Raw genomic sequence first — 20,031 nt, 5'->3', positions numbered from 1 at the left:
GGATCTCTTTGTAGTCCAAGGGACTCTCAAGAGTCTTCTCCAACAGTTCAAAAGCATCAATTCTTTGGTGCTCAGCTTTCTTTATAGTCCACCTCTCACATCCATACGTGACTACTGGAAAAACCACAGCTTTTACTAGACTGACCTTTGTTGACAATCTTCCACTGGTAACTTTAAATGGCATAATTTATATACAAAATACTTAAAGGGAGATAATCAATCAATGTTTCCTCCTTTGTCTCTGTACCTGTTTGCCTCAAGGTCACTCATTCAGCAGCCTCTCTCTGGCAACCACTCTTTGAAGACTGTCTCAATTCTCAGTGGCTTAAGAATCACCTTGTTAAAAGGCAGTTCCTGGGCCACACCTCTAAAGACCATGGAACAGTGGGCCTGGGTTACAACCTGGGAAGTGTCATTTTTAACAGCTGTCTCAGGTAATTCTGAGTCAGGTGGCTAGCTGTCTACACTTCTGGAAGCACAGTTTGAAAACTTCAAAGTCTCTCTTAGCACTAAGAGGACTTCCCTTTCATCAGGGACAGCCTGAAGAAAAACCCCTTTACAACAAAATATTTAATTAGGTGCTCCGCCCTGTCGAGGAAGTGTTGAGGTTAAAAAAAAAAAAAAAAGACAGTAAACTGAGGAGGTGTGGAAGTGGTGGAAGAGGGTGGGGAAAGCTGGTGGTGTTCACTGGCCTGCAGAATGCTGTCCACACTCCTTGGGGAGTGTGAGCAGGGAGGAACTGAGCAGATGGCTTCTGCTGGACCTGGAGAAGCAAGAGGTGAGACTGATGGGAGTGCTTCCAGCTTACATCCCCAGGACTTGGAGTGCGCGCTAAGTCGCTTCAACTGTGTCTGACTCTTTGTGACCCCCATGGACTGTAGCCCTCCAGGCTCCTCTGTCCACGGAATTCTTCAGGCAAGAATACTTAAGTGGGTTGCCATGCCCTTCTCCAGGGGATCTTCCAGACCCAGGGATTGAACCCATGCCTCTTGTGTCTCCTGCATCAGCAGGCAGATTCCTCACCACTACTGCCACCTGGGAAGCCCCAGAGCATAGAAGTATGACTTCATTTTCTTCCTTTATGGGCTGTAAATTCCCTGTCCATCACATCCATTCAGATGTAAACATCAGTACTCATACACAGCCCTGAGCTATACCGGTGGTTTAGGGTTGCCCAGTCCCTGTGGCTTCATTAGAATAGGAAAGGGAGGGGTGAGTAGACATCTGCTCAGCCTGCCCCTTGCAAAATCCCCTCTGAGACTTAGAAAATCCTCGGGGTCTTGGGCTGCCTCCTCTTGCCAGGTCCTCAGGCCATTTTGCAAAGAACACCTGGCAGGGGTCCCCCTGTAGGGTGATAACTATCTAGGTGCCGGCTCTTGCTGGAATTTCTCTGGATTCTTATTTCCCACCCTTCCTCCTCTTTCTGAACACCATAGGGATCTGAAGTTCACTGCTCTTTGAAGAAGTGCTGTATGCTGCTTTCAGGGTTCTCCCACCCTATGCAGCTTCTTCGCCTGCCGTTCTTCACCACCAAGTCTCAAGTACAGAAGCCAGGTGGTTTTCTCAGCTCTGCGTCTATTCAGTGAACATTTTATTTTTGAGTTGTGGCACAATACGCGTGATACCAAATTTACCATCTTAAGCATCTTTAAGTGTACGGTTCAGAAGTGGTAAGTATATTCATTGTTGTGCAGTCCATCTCCAGAACTCTTTTCATCTTATGAAACTGCGACTCTACACCCATTAAACAACTCCCTGTTACCCTCTTCTCCCAGCCCCTGGGTACTCGCATTCCGTATTCTGTCTCTATGGATTTGACTGAGACATACAATATCTGCTCTTCTGTGACTGGCTCATTTCAGTCAGCATATAGTATTCTACAGGTTTGTCCATGCGGTCACATGTGTCAGAATTTCCTTCCTTGTTAAGGTGGATCACATTTCATTGTATGTATAGACCACGTTTTGTTGATTCATTCATCTGTCAGTGGACATTTATGTTGCTTCCACCTTTGGGCTGCTGTGAATAATGCTGCTATGAACGGGGGTGGACAAATATCTCTTCAGATCCTGCATGCAGTGCTTTCGGGTTTCTTGCCAGAAGTGGAGTTGCTGGTGGCTCAGATGGTAAAGAATCCGCCTGCAATGCAGGAGACAGGGGTTCAGTCCCTGGGTCAGGAAGATCCCCTGGAGAAGGGAATGGCTACCCACTCCAGTATTCTTGCCTGGGGAATCCCAGGGACAGAGGAGCCTGACTGGCTATAGTCTGGGGGTTGCAAAGAGTCAGACAGGACTGAGCGACTTACACTTCAACTTTTCACTTTTCATGGTAACTTTCTGTTTAATTTTGTTAGAAACTATGATATTGTTTTCCACAGTGGCTGCACCATTACACACTCTAACCGGTGGTGCACAGGGTTCCAGTTTCTCCCCACTCCAACAGCACTTGCTATTTTCTGATTTTTTAATAGTAGCCATCCTAATGGGTATGAGGTGGTATCTCATTGTGATTTTCACTGGCATTTTCCTCATGGTTAGCGATGCGGAGCTTCCTTTCATGTGCTTTTTGGTCATTTGTGCATCTTCTTTGGAGAAATTCAACAAACGTTTCTTTGTCATCTGCGAGTTGCCTATCTAACGGCTATTTCCCCTTGTCCTCTGGCTGACCTCTGATTTCACTTCTCCCTGATGTGGTTCAGGGATAAGTCCTGATTCATCTAAGGCAGTGGTTCTCTATCCTGGCTAATCCAGTGTGTTACCTGAATGATGCCCTGGAAACCTCTGGATTTATGATTGTTAGTGGTGTGTCCAAGGCCAAAATTTCTATGTAGAAAAGAGGTAGAAATTGCTTGTACTATGCTATGCATGAAAGAGAACACTCTAGTCCAAGGAAGGAAAAGAAGACCAACAAAAAGTTACTTGAATGCTTACAAAGTGATTAACAATACCCTAAGAAAAGTGTGAGCTAATAACTGGTCATTGGAATTTGCCACTGTGGCCATGTTTATCTATGATGATAGAAGAAAGGAACAGAGCCGTGGTTTTGAACAGACTTCAACCCTGGACTCTCAGGGCAAAAGTCTGGTACTCTACTGTCCAAGGGTTTTAGGTTTCATTCAGATCTCAGGAGAGACAGAAAACTTGGAACCATTGGACATGCTGGGCTATCAACAGCTACACTAATGCTTCCCTGGTGGTCCAGTGATTAAGAGTCCACTCGGCAATGCAGGGGACACGGGTTCGATCCCTGGTCCAGGAAGACCCCACACGCCACGGAGCAACTAAGCCTGTGAGCCACAACGAGTGGGCCCATGTGCCGCAACTACTGAAGCCCCAGAGCTGTGTTCCACAAGAGAAGCCACCATCACTCACCACAACTAGAGAAAGCCCGTGAGCAGCAATGAAGATCTGATGCAACCAAAAAGTAAATAAATAAAGAGCAAGACCAGAACTGAAAGCATCCTGAACTGAATCCTATATCTGCCTCAAACCTTCCCTGTGGTTCCTAGACAAGTCCTGAAATCTGGGTCAGTTACAGAGTTTAGATGCAACACTAGAAAGGAAAGAAGTTGAGTTCATAGAACATTCTGAGTCCAAAACACATAAGTCTTTAGAGATTAAATTTAACACCTTGATGTGATACCTGAGCCCAAACGAGTAACTTAGTTAAACTAATGGCCAGCCAGGTAGTACCGATCAGATTACCTGAGGCTCAGGTATATAGCAGAAGTAACCTTCTTTAGCTTCTTCTTTCCTGGATCTGGGTGTTATCAGATCAGGCATCATTTCTGCTACAGTTTCCTTCAGTTGCACCTGGAGAGGGCCTTTCGAGTATGCACTGGATATCACCACTTAGTGAGTCCCAGAGGCATGGCTGCATGGCTGGATGGCTGGATGAGAGGTACATGGGATAGTCTGTGGCTGGTTGTAGCTCTCTACCTACCTATTTCCAGCTAGAGTCTATGCTCCTCATGGACAAATCCCAACACATACCAAAATGCTTAAGATGACACATGGTCAGCTGCTAGCTGACAGTCCTGTGTGACAAGAAACAGCCATAGAAAGGTCTGATTCAATATAAAATATTAAGAAGGGTATGTATGTCTCTAGGAAACCATTAAAATAGAAAACACAAAAAGTCTACTTACCATCAACATTTCAGAATTTGCTTTCTGATTTACTCTTACAGATAGCGTCAAATTTTGAAATGAACATGGATGAGTATAAAGTTTATCCAAACTGCTGTGTGTGTGCTCAGTCGTGTCTGATTCTTTGGGACCCCCATGGATTGTTACCCGCCAAGATCTTCTGTCCATGGGATCACCCAGGCAAGAAGACTGGAGTGGGTTGCCATTTCCTACTCCAGCGGATCTTCCCAACCCAGGGATTGAACCCGTTTCTCTTGAACTGGCAGGGGATTCTTTATCACAAGCACCACCTGGGAAGCTCATCCAAAGTGCTACCTGTCAGTAATTCACATCTGGCCTTGGAAATGGCTTGCTTTGCTTTGCGGTCTCCACAATGAAGCCACAGGCCCGAATCTCCTCAAAAAAAGTGACTTGTGTAGGATGCATCTCAGTTTCAGAATGAATGGGAAACATTCCGGGGGAAAAAGCGTGAGAAGGAGAAAAGTTCATGAGGTGTTCATTCAATTGAATCAGCATGAATGCAGGCTCTGACACCATTTATTTGACGGAAGAAGCATGGTACTTACTTGAAACACTACCATGAAGTCTCTAAAGAACCTTGAAAATTAGGGGACTTTAAATCTTAAAACTCTAAAAGAAGAGAAATCATACCTATGCGTGAAGTATGTTCAGAATTACTGCTAGAATTTTGTGGATACAATAAGGCAGATGTAGAAAACACAGAACGCCTGAGAAAGATGAAAGACAGCAACACACTCAGGGATAACCGCGGGGGCTCTTAACCAGGGAGGCTGATTCTCCCGGTCAAAGTATAAACGCTGAGACTTCCCTGGTGGTCCAGTGGTAGGGGCTCTGGGGGCACAGGTTCAATCTCTGGTCGGGGCACTGCAGGGGGCACGGGTTCAATCCCTGGTCGGGGTACTAAGATCCCGCAAGCAGTGCCCAAACAACAGCAGGAACAACAAAGCCGAGTACAAGTGAAGTGTAAACACCACCTTGGACAGAGAGCTACCTTGTCCAGAGACAAGGTTGAATGTGGGGCTGGAACTGGCTTGCTGGTGAGATCCCTGATGTCTGGAGAGAGGCTCCGATGGCTGGATAATATGCAGAGAAGTTTCACTGCTGGGCTGTTCCTGGAAAGGTGAGGAGGACTCAAAAGAGGGGACAGTGGCTCTCGTGGCACTTCTGTGCAAGCCCTGGAAGGCATCGGTACGAGCTGCTCTTTCCTACAAGCCCACCTCGGGGCGCGGACATATTGAGATACAATTAAGTCAAGGCTGATCTGAGTGAGCCCAGGTTGGTCATTCTTCCCTAAACCTGCAAGAGACACTGGTTCATTGGAGCTTTTTACCCTTCCTTCACCCTCTCCCCCCGGCCAAAAAAAAAAAAAAGCCACACACAAAGACTGAGAGAAGGGGATTATCACTGGAAAGCACCCAAATGTAGGAACTTGGAGTGACAGAAGATGGGGGGAGGATGAGAATTGAAGGTAAGAATTAAAAAATGAAGACCCAGAAACAAGAACACCAAAGAAAAGGGCAGAATGGAATCATGGGGAAAAAGGAAAAAATGTGAAAATTCAGGCTGCCAGAACAGCATTTCCAACAGCAGACCTGGGGTCGGAGAACTTTGGAAAACACTGTACCCTGTATCTAACCATTCCCTTTATTTTGCAGTTTATAATGCAAAATAGCTTATTGATGGCTTTGAGATCTATTGCAATAAAGAAACCCATTTAACTCATAAATTTAATTAAATATAGAACCTCTTTTTCCACATTGCCCCCTAGTAACATCCTGTAGGGCTAGAATTATACATTATATGTTTGTCACTTGCTTATATACATTATAGTAAGATAAGTAAATACCGTGGTTACAAGAAAAAGTGTTTACTTATAGGAAAAAGCATGATAACAATGGGAAAACCAAACTAGGTTAGGAGTCAGCAGAGCTGACATCAGCTGCTGACTCTCCAATTCTGCATATCTATGTAGAAAAAACACTGTGTGCAGTTTATGTTGCTGAAAATCCAAAATCAGAGAAAATTCCAATGGCAGCAAGGTTTAGAATTCCGGTTTTTCTCCTAAGAAGATTAATCATTTGTCCAAGTTACTTAACCTCTTTGGGTTTCAATTTACTTATTTAGAAAGTGAGGGACTTACACACCAAGATTTCTGTTATCCTGTGTGTGGGTGTGTGTGGGGGTGCCAGCTCAGTCGTGTCTGACTCTTTGCGACCCCAAGGACTGTAGCCTGCCAGGCTCCTCTGTCCATGGAATTTCCCAGGCAAGAATACTGGAGCAGGTGCTCGCTTTGGCAGCACATATAGTAAAACCGGAACAATACAGAGAAGATTTGCACGGCCCCTGAGCAAGGATGACACGCAAATTCCTGAAGCATTCCATATCTCTTTAAAATAAAAAAAAGAATACCGGAGTGGGTGGCCACTGCCTACTCCAAGTGATCTTTCCGACCCAGGGATTGAACCTGTGTTTCTTGCATCTTCTGCACTGGTAGGTGGATTTTTTTTACCCATGGTGCCCCCTGGGAAGCCCTTTCTATGATCCTACCAAACTTGAAAACCTTTTGTATCATAAGAGCTCTGATAATCAAAAAAAAAAATCCTATCAATGGATAGCAGGCGACTCTCCTCCCATTCCTCAAAAAAAAGACAATGTAAGGACTTCTCTGGTGATCCAGGGGTTAAGAGTCTGAACTCCAAAATGAAGTAGTCGGGGAACTAGGATCTCACATGCCATGTGGTGTGGCCAAACAAACAAAAAAGTCCAACAACTTATTAATAGTTTGACACCTCACTCAAAACTCAAAGGAGCCAATCATTTTCTTCTAGTGTGGATCTCTGAGTACAGACTGAAAGCCAGCTTTGTGCTGCCTTGACATAGGTGTAAAGCAAAGTCCTTGTAATATGAATATATGATGTCTTCTAGGAGCCTGACCTTGGACTCTCTTGAGGCTCCTTTAGATGAAAGTCACAGACACCCAGGTGGCTTCCCTGGTGGCTGATGGTCAAGAATCTACCTGCCAATGCAGGAAACGTGGGTGCCATCCCTGGGTCTGGAAGACCCCTCTGCAGAAGGAAATGGCAACCCACTCCAGTATCGTTGCCTGGAGAATCCCATGAACAGAGGAGCCTGGAGGGCTACAGTCTACGGGTAGCCTCTGTATGACTTGTGTATGCCTATGTAAGCCTATGTGTATGACTTGTCCTACAGTCAAGGGTCGGACATGGCTTAGCAACTAAACAATAACAACAACACAGACACACAACTCAAACTTATTTTACAACAAGAAACTTGTCAGCTCAGATAAACATGACATCCAGGGTGATACCCAGCTTTGGGAATAGAAAAACTGGGAGATCCAATGATGTTACACGGATGTCACCTTTCTCCGGCTTTCAGTTCTGCTTTCTTTTCTTCGGGCGTTGTTGTTGGGCAGGTTCTCCCTACGCGTGAGCACAGATGGCTTCCTGTGGGTCTAAGCTTCATGATCACTAATCTCTGTGCTTAAAAACAGAGGTACTGCCTTACCCCAAAATAGTTCAGGCAAAATAATGATTGCTGAGAGACTGAACACCTATCATGCGTTCTACTGCATACGTGTAAACTTATGTAGGCCTCACAAGTCTTGAAAGTGGGCACTATTAAATTTCCATCTTACAGAAAGAAACTAAGGCTCAGAGAGATTAAACAGTTTATCTACTCTCTGTCTACGTGACCTTCAGCAAATTACTTAGCCTCTCTGTGCCTCAGTTTTCCCACCTGTAAAAGTGCCAATAGCAATGACTTGTTGGACAAAAGTTCCTTTTGGGTTTTTCTGTAAGGCATTATGGGAAGCATCTTATGGACATACGTAACATCTCACAGAAAACCTCGAATTGGGCTTTTGGCCAACCCGATATTTCCTAGGCTCTGATGAGGATGAGATGAGTCTGTGTAAGAACTGAAGGCTGGTACCCGGTGTAGAGTCTCTGCATCCAATGAGAAGCCATTCATTCTTGGTACCGTTTGCACTTGCTACTCTCTTATCCTCTGCCTCTGTCCCAGTAACGGTCCAAAAAAACTCAACCTCATACATTCCCTGGTCTCTAACAGCATTAGGTAAGACAGAAAGTGTCACCGTGGGTCACAGCTAAGGATGGAGGCAAGTATGCCTACAGCAGCCGAGCGAGAGCACAGCTGGGGCCCAGATGTCGTACCTGGGTTGGTACCACGGTGCTGAGGGTAAGAGCCAAGTCCAGGCTGCCCCTGGAGCCTAGATGGGAGCCAGAAGTGAGGCCTACGCCCTGGATGGCAGACCCCAGGCACCAGACAGGAAAACCTTTAATTGGAAGCCTCTTATACTGCTCCTGGGGGGCCAACTTCAGAGTGTGTCCACAGGAGAGCTGCAGGCAGGAGCCCTTCTCCCCGTGAGGGAGATGGTAATGAGTTGACCTGGCTGGGAGAGAGAGCATGGAACCCAAGCAAAGGTCACATCCCGACAGGAAGCCTTTCACTGATGGTATGCACAGGAAGAGATGGTGCTAAGCAGTATTCATAAGTTATTTGGCATGTTTCATAACCAAGATCGGATCTTATAGACATATGCCCTGGTACCCCCCAGCCCCCGCAAAATACTTCCGAACTCTGTTGTGAAATATCCCATCAAATCAACCCTCACTAACTGGAGAATCTTTTCTCATATTCTGACCGAGTGCTGGGTGCCTGGGGCCAAAACTCTTCTAATGCTTCATGTTTCTCCATCATGCTTCTTTGAAAGCAGTCCCTGTTTCTGGCCTCTTTTGACATACAGTTTATGATTCATTAAAAATAGCTCCAGATGAAAACCTGCAGTGTCTTTCTCTTGAATGTTTTGCCTCTATTTGACCGGTTACCGCACAGGAGGGATGGCCCCTGAGTGGCTGAAGCTGGGGAAGCGGAGGACTCGAGTAATCAGTGCCAAGATGCCCAGCAAGGTCCTGATTTAGAGGTTTCAAGACCACAGGAAACAGGAGGACACTTCCAACAGCAAGCGTCTCTGTATCAGGGAAGTAGGTGTTATGTCCACGTGACTCCTCCTCCCATAAAATCTGTCACCGCCACAATGATGGGAAAGGACTAAATGTGGGACAGGATTATAAAATGTTTCACCATGGGGAGGATTTCATTCTAACAACAAATAAGCTTTGTTCAAAGAGGGCACTTTTGACCCCGGACAGATATTAGAATACACGTACTACTGTGGTGTTTACCTAAATGTAAAAATATCAAAAAATACCCCGAGATGCTCAAAAACTCAGCTGAGCATCATCACCCATCAGCTGTCATCTTGCCTTCGTTACGCAGTCCCCGAACGCTGACAGGCTACAGCGACAGAAAAATAGATCCTAACGCCGGGTCCACGAAGGATCAATACTCAAAGACAAATGTTTCCTTTTAGTTTTTAGTTTGCTTTGGATGAAGTGACCAGCATTGATGACATCAATCAGTCTGGAATTCTAGGGTGATGTCATCTCTTCCAATATCTGTTCCGTTCTGGCCACTGGGCCCCTCTCCCCGCCCCCCACCCCCCACCCCGCCCCAGCATGTTCTTTCCAGAGCACTCACCATCCCGTGCCGTATTCTTCTGATCAGCTTGTCCATCTCCACACCTGACCCCCGACCATCAGCGCCTGGGAAACTTCACATCCTCACAGCTTCACCCCTTGCTTAACACAAAAGGAGGACACAGGAAATAGTCAATGATAAAATGCTTGCCAAAAAAAAAAAAAAAAATCAAAGAAATTTAAAAGAGTTTTTTAATTGATTAACTTCTTGTTCCAGTATGATTGAGTAAGCTCCAACTGGCCCATCTTTCTACAGAAAACAACCGTAAACTCGGGACATACACACACCAAGAAATTTCTTGGGCTGCTAGGTTTCACTGGTGAATTCTAGCAAACATTTAAGAAGAAATGACAACACTGTCACACAAATTCTTTCAGGAAACAAAGCTGGAAGGAACATTTCCCAACTCATTTTATGAGGCCAGCACAACCCTAATGGTAAAACCTGACAAAGACATAACTCTTCCCTCTCCCCCAAAACCCTTATGAATCAATAGATTTTGTCCATAATCAGAATGCATTTGAACATCCTCCTGTGTTTGACTTGTACAGACAGTGCTTCTAGCAAATTTAGCAAATTCATATAACGTATTTCTTACTTACTGGTCAGAGAAGAAAAGTTACTAATTTTAAGATTTACATTTTAGTGTCCACCAGAGGGGACTGGTACAATTTTGCAGAAATTAAGTCCAAAATGTAATGGAATTGGCCTTCCTGTATCATCACTTTTAGTCCATCCAGATTTATCCATCAGTGGTTTGAAAATGGAAATAGATTACACAGCACAGGGAAGCACACTCAATATTTTATAATAACCTATAAGGGAAAAGAATCTAAAAAAGATGTATGTGTAACTGAATCACTTTGCTATATATCTGAAACTAAAACAACAGTGTAAACCAGCTATGGTGTGGTTTAGTCACTGAGTTGTGTCTGATTCTTGTGACCCCATGGACGGTGGCCTGCCAGGCTCCTCTGTCCACAAGATTCTCCAGGCAAGAATACTGGAGTGGGTTGCCATTCCTTTCTCCAGGGGATCTTCCCGACCTGGGGATCGAACCTGGGTCTCCTGCATGGCAGGCTCCTTTACTGACTGAGCTACAAGGGAAGCCCCAGAAGCCCCAGAGTGGTCGCTATTAGTGGCGCACTAGCCACCAGCCTACATCCCTTCTCTCGGTGGCGCTGGAGGATGGTAAAAATTGCCATCATCAGTGCGTCTTCCCCATTTTTCCGAGGTGTATGGAATACTTCCTCAAAAGGCACATTATTCACTTTCAGTGAGTCTTCACCCGACTCACCAGGAAAGGTCTGGATGAGGCACAAACAAGTTGTGATGCTTTGGGTCCCGGGATCCAGAGAGAGTGTGTCTAAGTAGAGGGAAGAGGTATGACTCTGAACCACAGTCCTTAGGAAATGCCAAGGGAGAAGACTGTGAAAATCAAGTCCAGAGGGCAGAACAAGGTCAAAACCTGGAGACAGTCCGAGCCTTAGGAATCGGGCAAAACAAGAACAAACGGAGGGTGACGTGAGCGCTGCCGACTGGGCCTCTGCTTGCTTTTATAGACGCACCAGGTGGCGAGGTGTGGTGGGTAGCGCTGGCCAAAAGGCACCTGATTGGGGGGGATTTTCAGGAAAAGCCCATTCCTTTTCCTTCTCCAGTTATTTGTGGTTGACTTCTTTTGTCTCTGACCTCTGGAGAGTCATTCCAACTCTCCTCCGTCACCGGGGAACCCTTTTTTTTTTTTTAATTTTATTAATTTTTATTGCAGTGTAGTTGCTTTACAAGGTTGTGTTAGTCTCTGCTGTACAGCAAAGTGGATCAGCGACTATTACACGTATCCCCCTCTTCCTTGTATTTCCTTCTCATTCAGGTCACCAGGGAGCATTGAGGAGTGTTCTCTGTGCTACACAGCAGGTTCCCATCAGCTGTCTACTTTATACATAGTGTCAATAGTATATTTAGTCAATCCAGTCCCCCAGTTCATCCCAACCCCTCCTTTCCTCCTTGGTATCTATACGTTTGTTCTCTATGTCTGTGTCTCTGTTTCTGCTTTGCAAATAAGATCATCTGTACGATTTCTCTCGATTCCACATAGATGCGTTAATAACCAGTGTTGGTTTTTCTCTTTCTGACTTCACTCTGTATGACAGACTCTAGGTCCAGTCTGCAAAAGGCACTATTTCGAGGGACCTCTTTCCTTCTGCTGCAATGATTTCCTCTGGCCCATCTCAGACTCTCCAGTTCCTCTAACAACCTGGTGGTGTTCAGCGGGGTGGGGCTCGAGCGCTTTAACCAGCTTGCTTTAAAGAGCACGGCCTAGAAGGTGAACTTATCATGTGTTACAGGTTACTGAACATATCCTCTCAGCATGTGCATACCTGTGGATCAGAAACAGCAAAATTGGTGTCTTCAGAAACCCTGCTCGCTATCTGCAGCCTGATCATCTACCAAGTAGAGGTAGCCGTTAACAAGATCACTTGTGATCACCTCTCTGATTTGCTCCCACGTCATCTTGGGAGCTCACACCCCATTCTTCCAGCTGGGTAATCCACATGCTAACAAGAGACCTCTCCATACACGCTGCATATATTCCACACCTGGCCTGAAAAGACATACACTCAGCTCTAGAGGCAAACATGACACCACTGATGATTCCAAGTAAGAGAAGGTCTCCTGATTGGCTCAATGGACCCCGAGAACTTAAAATGTCATTGTTCCCAAGGAAAACATTTGTAACATCAATCCATGGTTGCCCTATTCACAAATGACCAAGTCTGAACCTCTATCTCCACCTGAGACAACTTTTCTTGTTATACAACTCAGAATACCTGTGATGTCGCTGACGTGAGGGTGATTTCTAAGGATAGGGTGATGGTGGGGGAGGTGGAGGGTCTTCCCAGAACCCCAATTTGGGATGATGCATGTACAAATGGTGGTTGGTCCATGATGCCTGAAATTGTATCAGTGCTACATGATGGGAGCATTGAAGCAAAATGGGCTTCTGTGGACTGGCGCGGGAGCCTAGCTCTCTTAGCTTCAAAGAACAAACTACAATCTTTTTTCATAATTTGGGGGCTGTTTCTAGAATGTACATTATATCTATGACAATGCTTTGTAAATTAGAATCCTATTGTTGATAAAGCATCAGCTATTAACTAAAGCAAACCCTCACCTTTCAAAACCACTATTTCCTCCCCAAGGAAAAAGTTTTGCTACTGCTTCTAAGGTGCTGGCTATTTGGTATTTTTCCAACAGCCCTCAACACTGAAATGTTTACACCAGCTAGACACACACAGCTTACAAAGAACCGGCTACTTCACCTTAAATCTCCACCTGTTCACTTAATCAATGCAACCTTAAAGCAGGCATCATCTTGGTCAAGGCATTACTTCAATTCAAGAAGTAAAGTGTTTGAAAGTGAAAAGTGGAAGTGTTAGTTGCGAAGTCATGTCTGACTCTTTGGAACCCCATGGACTGTAGCCCGACCGGCTCCTAGGTCCTTGGGATTTCCCAGGTAAGGATAGTGGAGTGGGTTGCCATTCCTTTCTCCAGGGGATCTTCCTGACCCAGGGATCAAGCCTCTATCTCCTGCATCGCGGGCAGATTCTTTACTGTCTGAGCCACGAGGGATTTGCCACTGGTTAAATGCCAACTCAGGATCAAAGGAATTATTTATTGAGTGCCTGGTGTTTGCAACATATGGGACAGATTTAAATGAACAGAGAAAAACCCCATCACAAAAGTTCTTCAGATTACCACTGATCATAAAAAGGCAAGCAAAATCATTTCTGCCATGAACTGATTGTGGTGACTTATCTCTGTTACATTAACAGAAATATCATCCGACCCTCTAACACAGGTACATGTGTAGAGCATTCCACAGGAGTTCAGAACTTATATCAACACAAGTCTTTCTCCGGGACTTCCCTCCCAGTCCAGAGGCTAAGACTGCGCCCCCAATGCAGGGGGCACGGGTTCAATCCCTGGCCAAGGAGCTAAGATCCCTCATGCCACAAGGAGGCCAAAAAAAAAAAAAGTCTTTTCAACCAACAGCGCTGGAATAATTGGACAACCTCATGCCAAAAAAAAATAATAATAACTTCAACCCATACTTCATGTCATAGACAGGAATCAACTTGAAATGGGACACCCAAAAATATACAACTTGTAGAAGAAAACATAAGAAAAAAAAAAATCTTAGTTATCTTGATTAAGTAAAGATTTCTTAGAACACCAAACAAAAAAACACAAACCTTTCTCAACCAACCAAGTAGTATTTCCTAAGTGCCTATAGGTACTATAGGAGGAGTACAGGTACTAAGAGAAGTGTTGACCTTTTGAATAAGCAAAGCTGATTGCTTTTGTTTTTCAAGTAACTCAAGATCCACAATAACTCCATCTAAAGAGCCATCAAAGAATTGTATGTTGAACTAAACTGACATCCACCACAAAATCCTTTTTCTTTTGAATGCTACTCTTTCTCTGTGCCTCTAAGTAAATAGCTACTTGTAAATAGAGTACATGTAGCAACAATATACACTCATATATTTTTCCACATCTGTTGTCTTACTTAAGAGCAAGGGGTTTTGGAGTCAGAATTGAGTTCCATTTGTGACTGTCAGAGTAAGTAAATGTGACCTTGGGTAAATCTCTTTAGTTCTCTGGGTCTTAGTTTTCTCATCCTTAAAATGAGATCCGTAATAGAAATTACCACTGGGTCGCTGAAAGGATTAAAGGGGCTAATATTCACAAATTTCTTAGCACTAGCAGTACATAATCCATCAATGGTAGATTTCATTATTATTCTTTAATAATGGCCCCCACTTTTGTTAAGTCTACCAGGCAGTTACAGTCATCTCCGTTGAACAGATAAGATTAAGTCATTGATACAGGCCTCAACAGGGGCGGCTCCAGGGCTTCCGGCGCAGGTCCCAGGACCCCCACCACACCCCATCACCCCCAGTCAACCTTGTAGACTTTTACAGAATGGGCCGCGCTGTCCAGCACAAGAAGAGAACTCTCCTTGGTGAAGGCCAGCGCCACGGGATGCGAAAGACCGTGGGTGATGATGGGCTTCAGCACTGGAAACTCCTCGGGTTTGCCTAGACAGAGGACAGCCGGACTGGAAGTATCGGCAACCACCACGTTGCCCTGGTGATCGAAGGCCACGGCCGAGGCCGTGATCTTGGAAGGGAAAGAGAGGCTCAGCCCGAAGGAGTCCACCTGGCCGATGAGCTGCATGTTCGCGCTGAACACCTTCACCGTGGTGCTGCTGCAGGCGCCGGCCCCTAGCGGGTGCTCGAGGACCGCGATGGCCCCGGTGAGCCAGGACACCGCCACGCCCCGCGGGCGACGCAGGTGAGCCTGCAACCTTTCGGTCCTCCGGAGGACCCCTTCGGGAAAGTCGACTTCCAGGAGGTGCAGGAACCCCGCCTCCGCGTCCGTGACCAAGACCCCATTCTGCGGGGTGGTCTCCACACCCCACGGCAGGCAGAAGTGGCCTCCCAAGACGAGTTTGATCTGGCCGAAAAAGTCAAACACTTTGAGGGAGCGGTCGCCGGCGTCGGTGACGACCACGTGGCAGTCGTTGGTGACCGTGACGTCAAGCGGGTACCGAAGGTCCTGGGCAGCGTCGCCCTTCTCTCCAAACTGATGCGCGCAGCCTCCCCCGGAGTCAAAGACCTTGACTCGCCTCTTGCCGTCGTGCACCACCACGACCCGGCCCGTCTTGGGACACAGCGCCAGCCCGGTGGGGTTGACCAGGGTCCCCCAGCCGCCGAAGGCGTGCTGGCAGGTGAGGACCCCCGGGGCGGCGGGGGCGGCGCGCGGGGCGGCCGGGCCGGGGCGCAGCGCGGAGCCCAGGAGCTCCAGGAGGTGGAGCACCGGCAAGCAGTCGCTGGTATCGCAGCCCCGGCAGGCCCGCCGGCAGAAGGGGCATTCGAGGGCCAGGGTCCGCGGGTGCGCCAGGGCGGCCACGCAGGCCAGGCAGACCACGTGGCCGCAGGAGAGGTTGCGCGGGCGCCGCTGCTGGCGGTGGCCGAACCGCTCGAAGCACACCTTGCACTCGAGCAGGCTGGTCTCGGCCTCGCGCAGGAGCTCCCGCAGCGCCGGCCCGCTCCCAGAGGCCTCGGCCCCCATCGCGCGGCCCTCGCCCCGCACCCTCCGGCCGCGCCGTCTGCCCGCCGAGCCGGACGCGGCGCCGGCGCAGCCCGGGGTCACGGTCACGGGGCGGGGCCGCTGGGCCTGACGTCCACTTTGGCCGGCCGCTCGGCCGAGACCTGCTGCCCCCTGGTGGGCGCGCGCGGCACTGTATCCGGAGCGGAGGACTGGATTTTAACAAGCTCGAATTCGAAGAATAGACTTCGCGCTGCAGTCCATGGGGTCGCAGAGTCGGACGCAACTGAGCGACTGAACTGAACTGATCCACAGAATATTCATTGGAAGGACTGATGCTGAAGCGGAAACTCCAATACGTTGGCCACCTGATGCGAAGAGCCGACTCATTGGAAAAGACCCTGATGCTGGGAAAGATGGAAGGCGGAAAGAAAGGGGGACGACAGAGGATGAGATGGTTGGATGGCATCACTGACTCAATGGACATGAGTTTGAGTAAGCTCTGGGAGTTGGTGATGGACAGGGAAGCCTGGCGTGCTGCAGTCCACGGGGTCGCAGAGTCGGACACGACTGAGCGACTGAACTGAAACTGATCACAGCCTAGACAGCGTATTAAAAAGCAGAGACATTCCTTTGCCAACAAAAGTCTGGCTAGTCAAAGCTATGGTTTTTCTAGTAGTCATGTATGGTATGAGAGTTGGACCATAAAGAAGGCTGAGTGTTGAAGAACTGATGCTTTCAAACTGTGGTGCTGGAGAAGACTCTTGCGAGTCCCTTGGACTGCAAGGAGATCCAACCAGTCAATCCTAAAGGAAATCAGTCCTTAATATTCATTGGAAGGACTGATGCTGCAGCTCCAATACTTTGGCCACTGGAGTCGAAGAGCCAACTCACTGGAAAAGACCCTGATGTTGGGAAAGATTGAAGGCAGGAGGAGAAGGGGGCAACAGAGAATGAGATGGTTGGATGGCATCACCAACTTAATGGACATGAATTTGAGCAAACTCAGGGAGATAGTAGTGAAGAACAGGGAAGTCTGGCATGCGGCAGTCCATGGGGTTGCAAAGAGTCGGACATGACTGAATGACTGAACAACAACATGAATGAAGGAATGTCATAGGACAATACATGAAATACACAGGAGAATCTGTGTTAGAGGCAGGGACCATGGCTGGGAATGTGTTCCAGAGAAATGAATGTGAAATTAAAAAGTTGTTAATTAATAATCAACTTACTCCATGCCCACCCTCTTTTAAGTGGTTTCCATAGGTTATCTTATTTAAACCACATTACAGTCCTACAAGATGTGTTATTTTCATCACCCTGTTTCTGCCGTAGTGTTTGCAGAGGTTAAGTTTCTTGCCCAGGGTCACAGGGCTAGGAAGCGACCAGGCTGGGCTTTGAAGCCAGGCAGTTTTCAGAGCCCACATTCTTAACTATCCCAGTCATTTTCAATTTTGGTTGCACATGGTAAATACCTGGGTCTCATCCTCCAACGATGAATTTGTCCAGGGTGTGGTCTGGCAGCTGGGATGTCTTATTATTATTTAATATTTATTTTTATTTGGTTGCTTTGGGTCTTAGTTGTGGCCTTTGGGATCTAGTTCCCCCACAAGGGATCGAACCCAGCCCCCTACATTGGGAGTGTGGAGTCTTAGCCCCTGGACCACCAGGGAAGTCTTTGGGCAGCTGGGATTTTTTTAAAGTTCCCTTCGAGCTTATCATGTACAGCCAAGTTTGAGACCCAGTGACACAAGAGTCCCTCAAATGACATCAGGTTAAATTCTTTCAACTTCAATCAATATGGAAAATGTAGAGAATATACAATATGTTAAAAAAAAAAAAATCTTCAAACAGGAGATAACATAGTCTCTCAGGAATCTCTGTGGAACTACAAGCAATCACTTTCAGGAATTCTCCCCTCAGTGTCTGCATGAACATTGTCTTTGGCAAAATCACTTATCAGATCATTTCTCCTCATTTAGAGATAATTACCATGATCATTCACCCTCTTATTTGCTAGACTTCTGAGGAAACAGGAAATCTTTATCCCATTAAATCCCCTGGAGGAAGACTTAATGTAAGATAAGAAAGAACATTTTCCTATCGAGTGTTACAAGATTCAAAGATTATCTGTGTATTGGGACATAGTAATCAACTTAATATTATAATTTCAGACTATAATACATTTTCATTCCAAATAGGAATTGCTTTCTGCAGTAATCCTTAAGAAAAAACATTCAGGAAATCTAAATTCCACCTAAAAGTGGAACGTTTTTAGAATTAATGTTGTCTAATAGAAATATTATAATGAGAGCCACGTATATAATATTAAATTACCTAGTAACCACATTTTAAAATGGAAAAATAAGCTAGTGAACTGAGCTTAATTGCATATGCATATTTTATTTAATCCAAAATATCCAAAATGCTATCCTATGACATATAATCACTATAAAAATTATTAATGAGATATTTTACACTCTCTGTTTTATTAGCACTAGTTCAGTGTGTATTTTAAACTTACAGCACGTCCTTTTTCAGCTCAGTAACCCCATGCAGCGAGTGATTACTGCAGGGGGAACAGTTAGACCTCTAGTTAGAGATCTACACCAAGTCTCTGGTGTATTACCTTCTCAAGATGCTTTCCAGACGGGTTTCGTGGATGCTTGACGTGCCTTTAACTTGTCTCTGCTCCCACACTGTTTTAGAACTAATCCAAAGACCACCATCCCAGCTCTGCCACTCCCTGCTGACTGTGAGGAGCCTCTATCCCACCAGCTGCTCCGCTTGGGGAGGACTGCCTTCTTCTTGATCCTGTGCTGCCCTCGCGTGGCGATGGGCAGTACTGCGCCAAGAGGTTGGCGGTAAACCGGACAAACCTGCAAGAAATCCGCCTTCTTTAAAAAGGTTCACAATAATCAGTCTATCGCTTGTCCTAGTAGACAGCACAGTGGTTCCGGAAAGCGCCGTGGCACATACACACACAATCGACCCTAACCATTTGCTGTCAAGACTCTAATCGGTAAAGTATGGAAATCTAACTTTGTGGCATTTATTCCGGAGCTGAGGCCTTCTTGACACAAAGCTTCAGAACTAAAAACGTGTAGGTTTGCCGTCTTTCACAGCTGGGCTACTGCTCGAGCGTTCCTGTCCACCACCTCCCCACCCCCCACCCTTTCTCACTTGTCCTTTTTCTACTTTACCAAGTGTATGGAGTCCAATTTCCCTTTCTGTCTAATCTTAAAATTGTTATCTTCATCCCTTCTTTTTCTGAAGAGAGAAACTAAGTTTCAGAAGAGCAGTGCCTAGCGCTCGCCTGTGTACACAGAGGGAGACCAACACCTTATTTTTTATTTAACTTAATTTTTCTGGCCTCACTGTGTGGCATGTGGAGCTTCCCCAGCAGTGCAAATGTGGAATCTTAACCACTGGACGACCAGCGAAGTCCTCAGTTCAATTGCTCAGTCTTGTCCAACTCTTTGTGACCCCATGGACTGCAGCACGCCAGACTTCCCTGTCCATCACCAGCTCCTGGAGCTTGCTCAAACTCATGTCCATCGAGTCAGTGATGCCATCCAACCATCTCATCCTCTGCCGTCCCCTTCTCCTCTTGCCCTCAATCTTTCCCAACATCAGGGTCTTTTCCAATGAGTCAGTTCTTCGTATCAGGTGGTCAAAGTATTGGAGCGTCAGCTTCAGCATCAATCCTTCCAATGAATATTCAGGGTTGATTTCTTTTAGGATTGACTGGTTTGATCTCTTTGCAGTCCAAGGGACTCTCAAGAGTCTTCTCCAACACCACAGTTCAAAAGCACCAGTTCTTTGGCGCTCAGCCTTCTTTATGGTCCAAATCTCACATCATACATGACTACTGGAAAAACCATAGCTTTGACTAGATGGACCTTTGTTGGCAAAGTAATGTCTCTGCTTTTTAACGTGCTGTCTAGGCTGATCATAGCTTTTCTTCCAACATATGTTTTTTAAATGGATGAACTAATGAACACTTAAAAGAATGCTACATACAGGCAGCAAACCCCAATGTTATACCTTTCCTTTGATGGTTCTCTCATATTTATACCATTGTTAGGAAAATAGCATTTATCCAGGAATCATGTTAATCAGTTGCTTATCTCTAAAGTCCATACTGAAAGGTTTCTCAAATA

At 46.2% G+C, this 20,031-nt stretch overlaps 1 protein-coding gene, 2 long non-coding RNA genes and 1 other non-coding gene across 4 annotated transcripts in view; 2 read left to right on the top strand and 2 right to left on the bottom strand.

Annotated features, from left to right (window-relative positions):
• Positions 1–12,506, bottom strand: part of LOC145516690 (uncharacterized) — a 49,813-nt gene extending 37,307 nt beyond the window's left edge. The window contains exons 1-2 of the long non-coding RNA XR_014061675.1: positions 11,049–12,506; positions 9,752–9,852 (exon numbers count right to left, since the gene is read on the bottom strand). This is a non-coding gene — a long non-coding RNA (uncharacterized LOC145516690). The remainder of the gene's footprint in view (positions 1–9,751; positions 9,853–11,048) is intronic.
• On the top strand, positions 708–5,894 carry LOC145516689 (uncharacterized). The gene is made up of 3 exons (XR_014061674.1): positions 708–778; positions 1,437–1,670; positions 4,189–5,894. It is a non-coding gene; the product is annotated as an uncharacterized LOC145516689 (long non-coding RNA).
• LOC145519249 (U6 spliceosomal RNA) lies at positions 6,450–6,556 on the top strand. Its single transcript, XR_014063666.1, has one exon. It is a non-coding gene; the product is annotated as a U6 spliceosomal RNA (small nuclear RNA).
• An 898-nt stretch (positions 12,507–13,404) lies between the features above and the next one.
• On the bottom strand, positions 13,405–15,955 carry NHLRC1 (NHL repeat containing E3 ubiquitin protein ligase 1). The gene has a single exon (XM_081518107.1). It carries the CDS (start codon positions 15,887–15,889, stop codon positions 14,705–14,707), a length of 1,185 nt encoding a protein of 394 aa, XP_081374233.1. The 5' UTR covers positions 15,890–15,955; the 3' UTR covers positions 13,405–14,704.
• Between the last annotated feature and the right edge of the window lie 4,076 nt (positions 15,956–20,031).

Source organism: Giraffa tippelskirchi, chromosome 8, assembly GCF_054371585.1.
Source record: "Giraffa tippelskirchi isolate mGirTip1 chromosome 8, T2T-mGirTip1v1.2.pri, whole genome shotgun sequence".
Taxonomy (NCBI): domain Eukaryota; kingdom Metazoa; phylum Chordata; class Mammalia; order Artiodactyla; family Giraffidae; genus Giraffa; species Giraffa tippelskirchi.
Note: the sequence above shows the minus strand (reverse complement) of the source record. Positions and strands in the feature narration are given on the sequence as shown.

Excerpts from the sequence above, each read along its gene's own strand:
- NHLRC1 (XM_081518107.1), bottom strand. The coding sequence starts at position 15,889 with ATGGGGGCCGAGGCCTCTGGGAGCGGGCCGGCGCTGCGGGAGCTCCTG.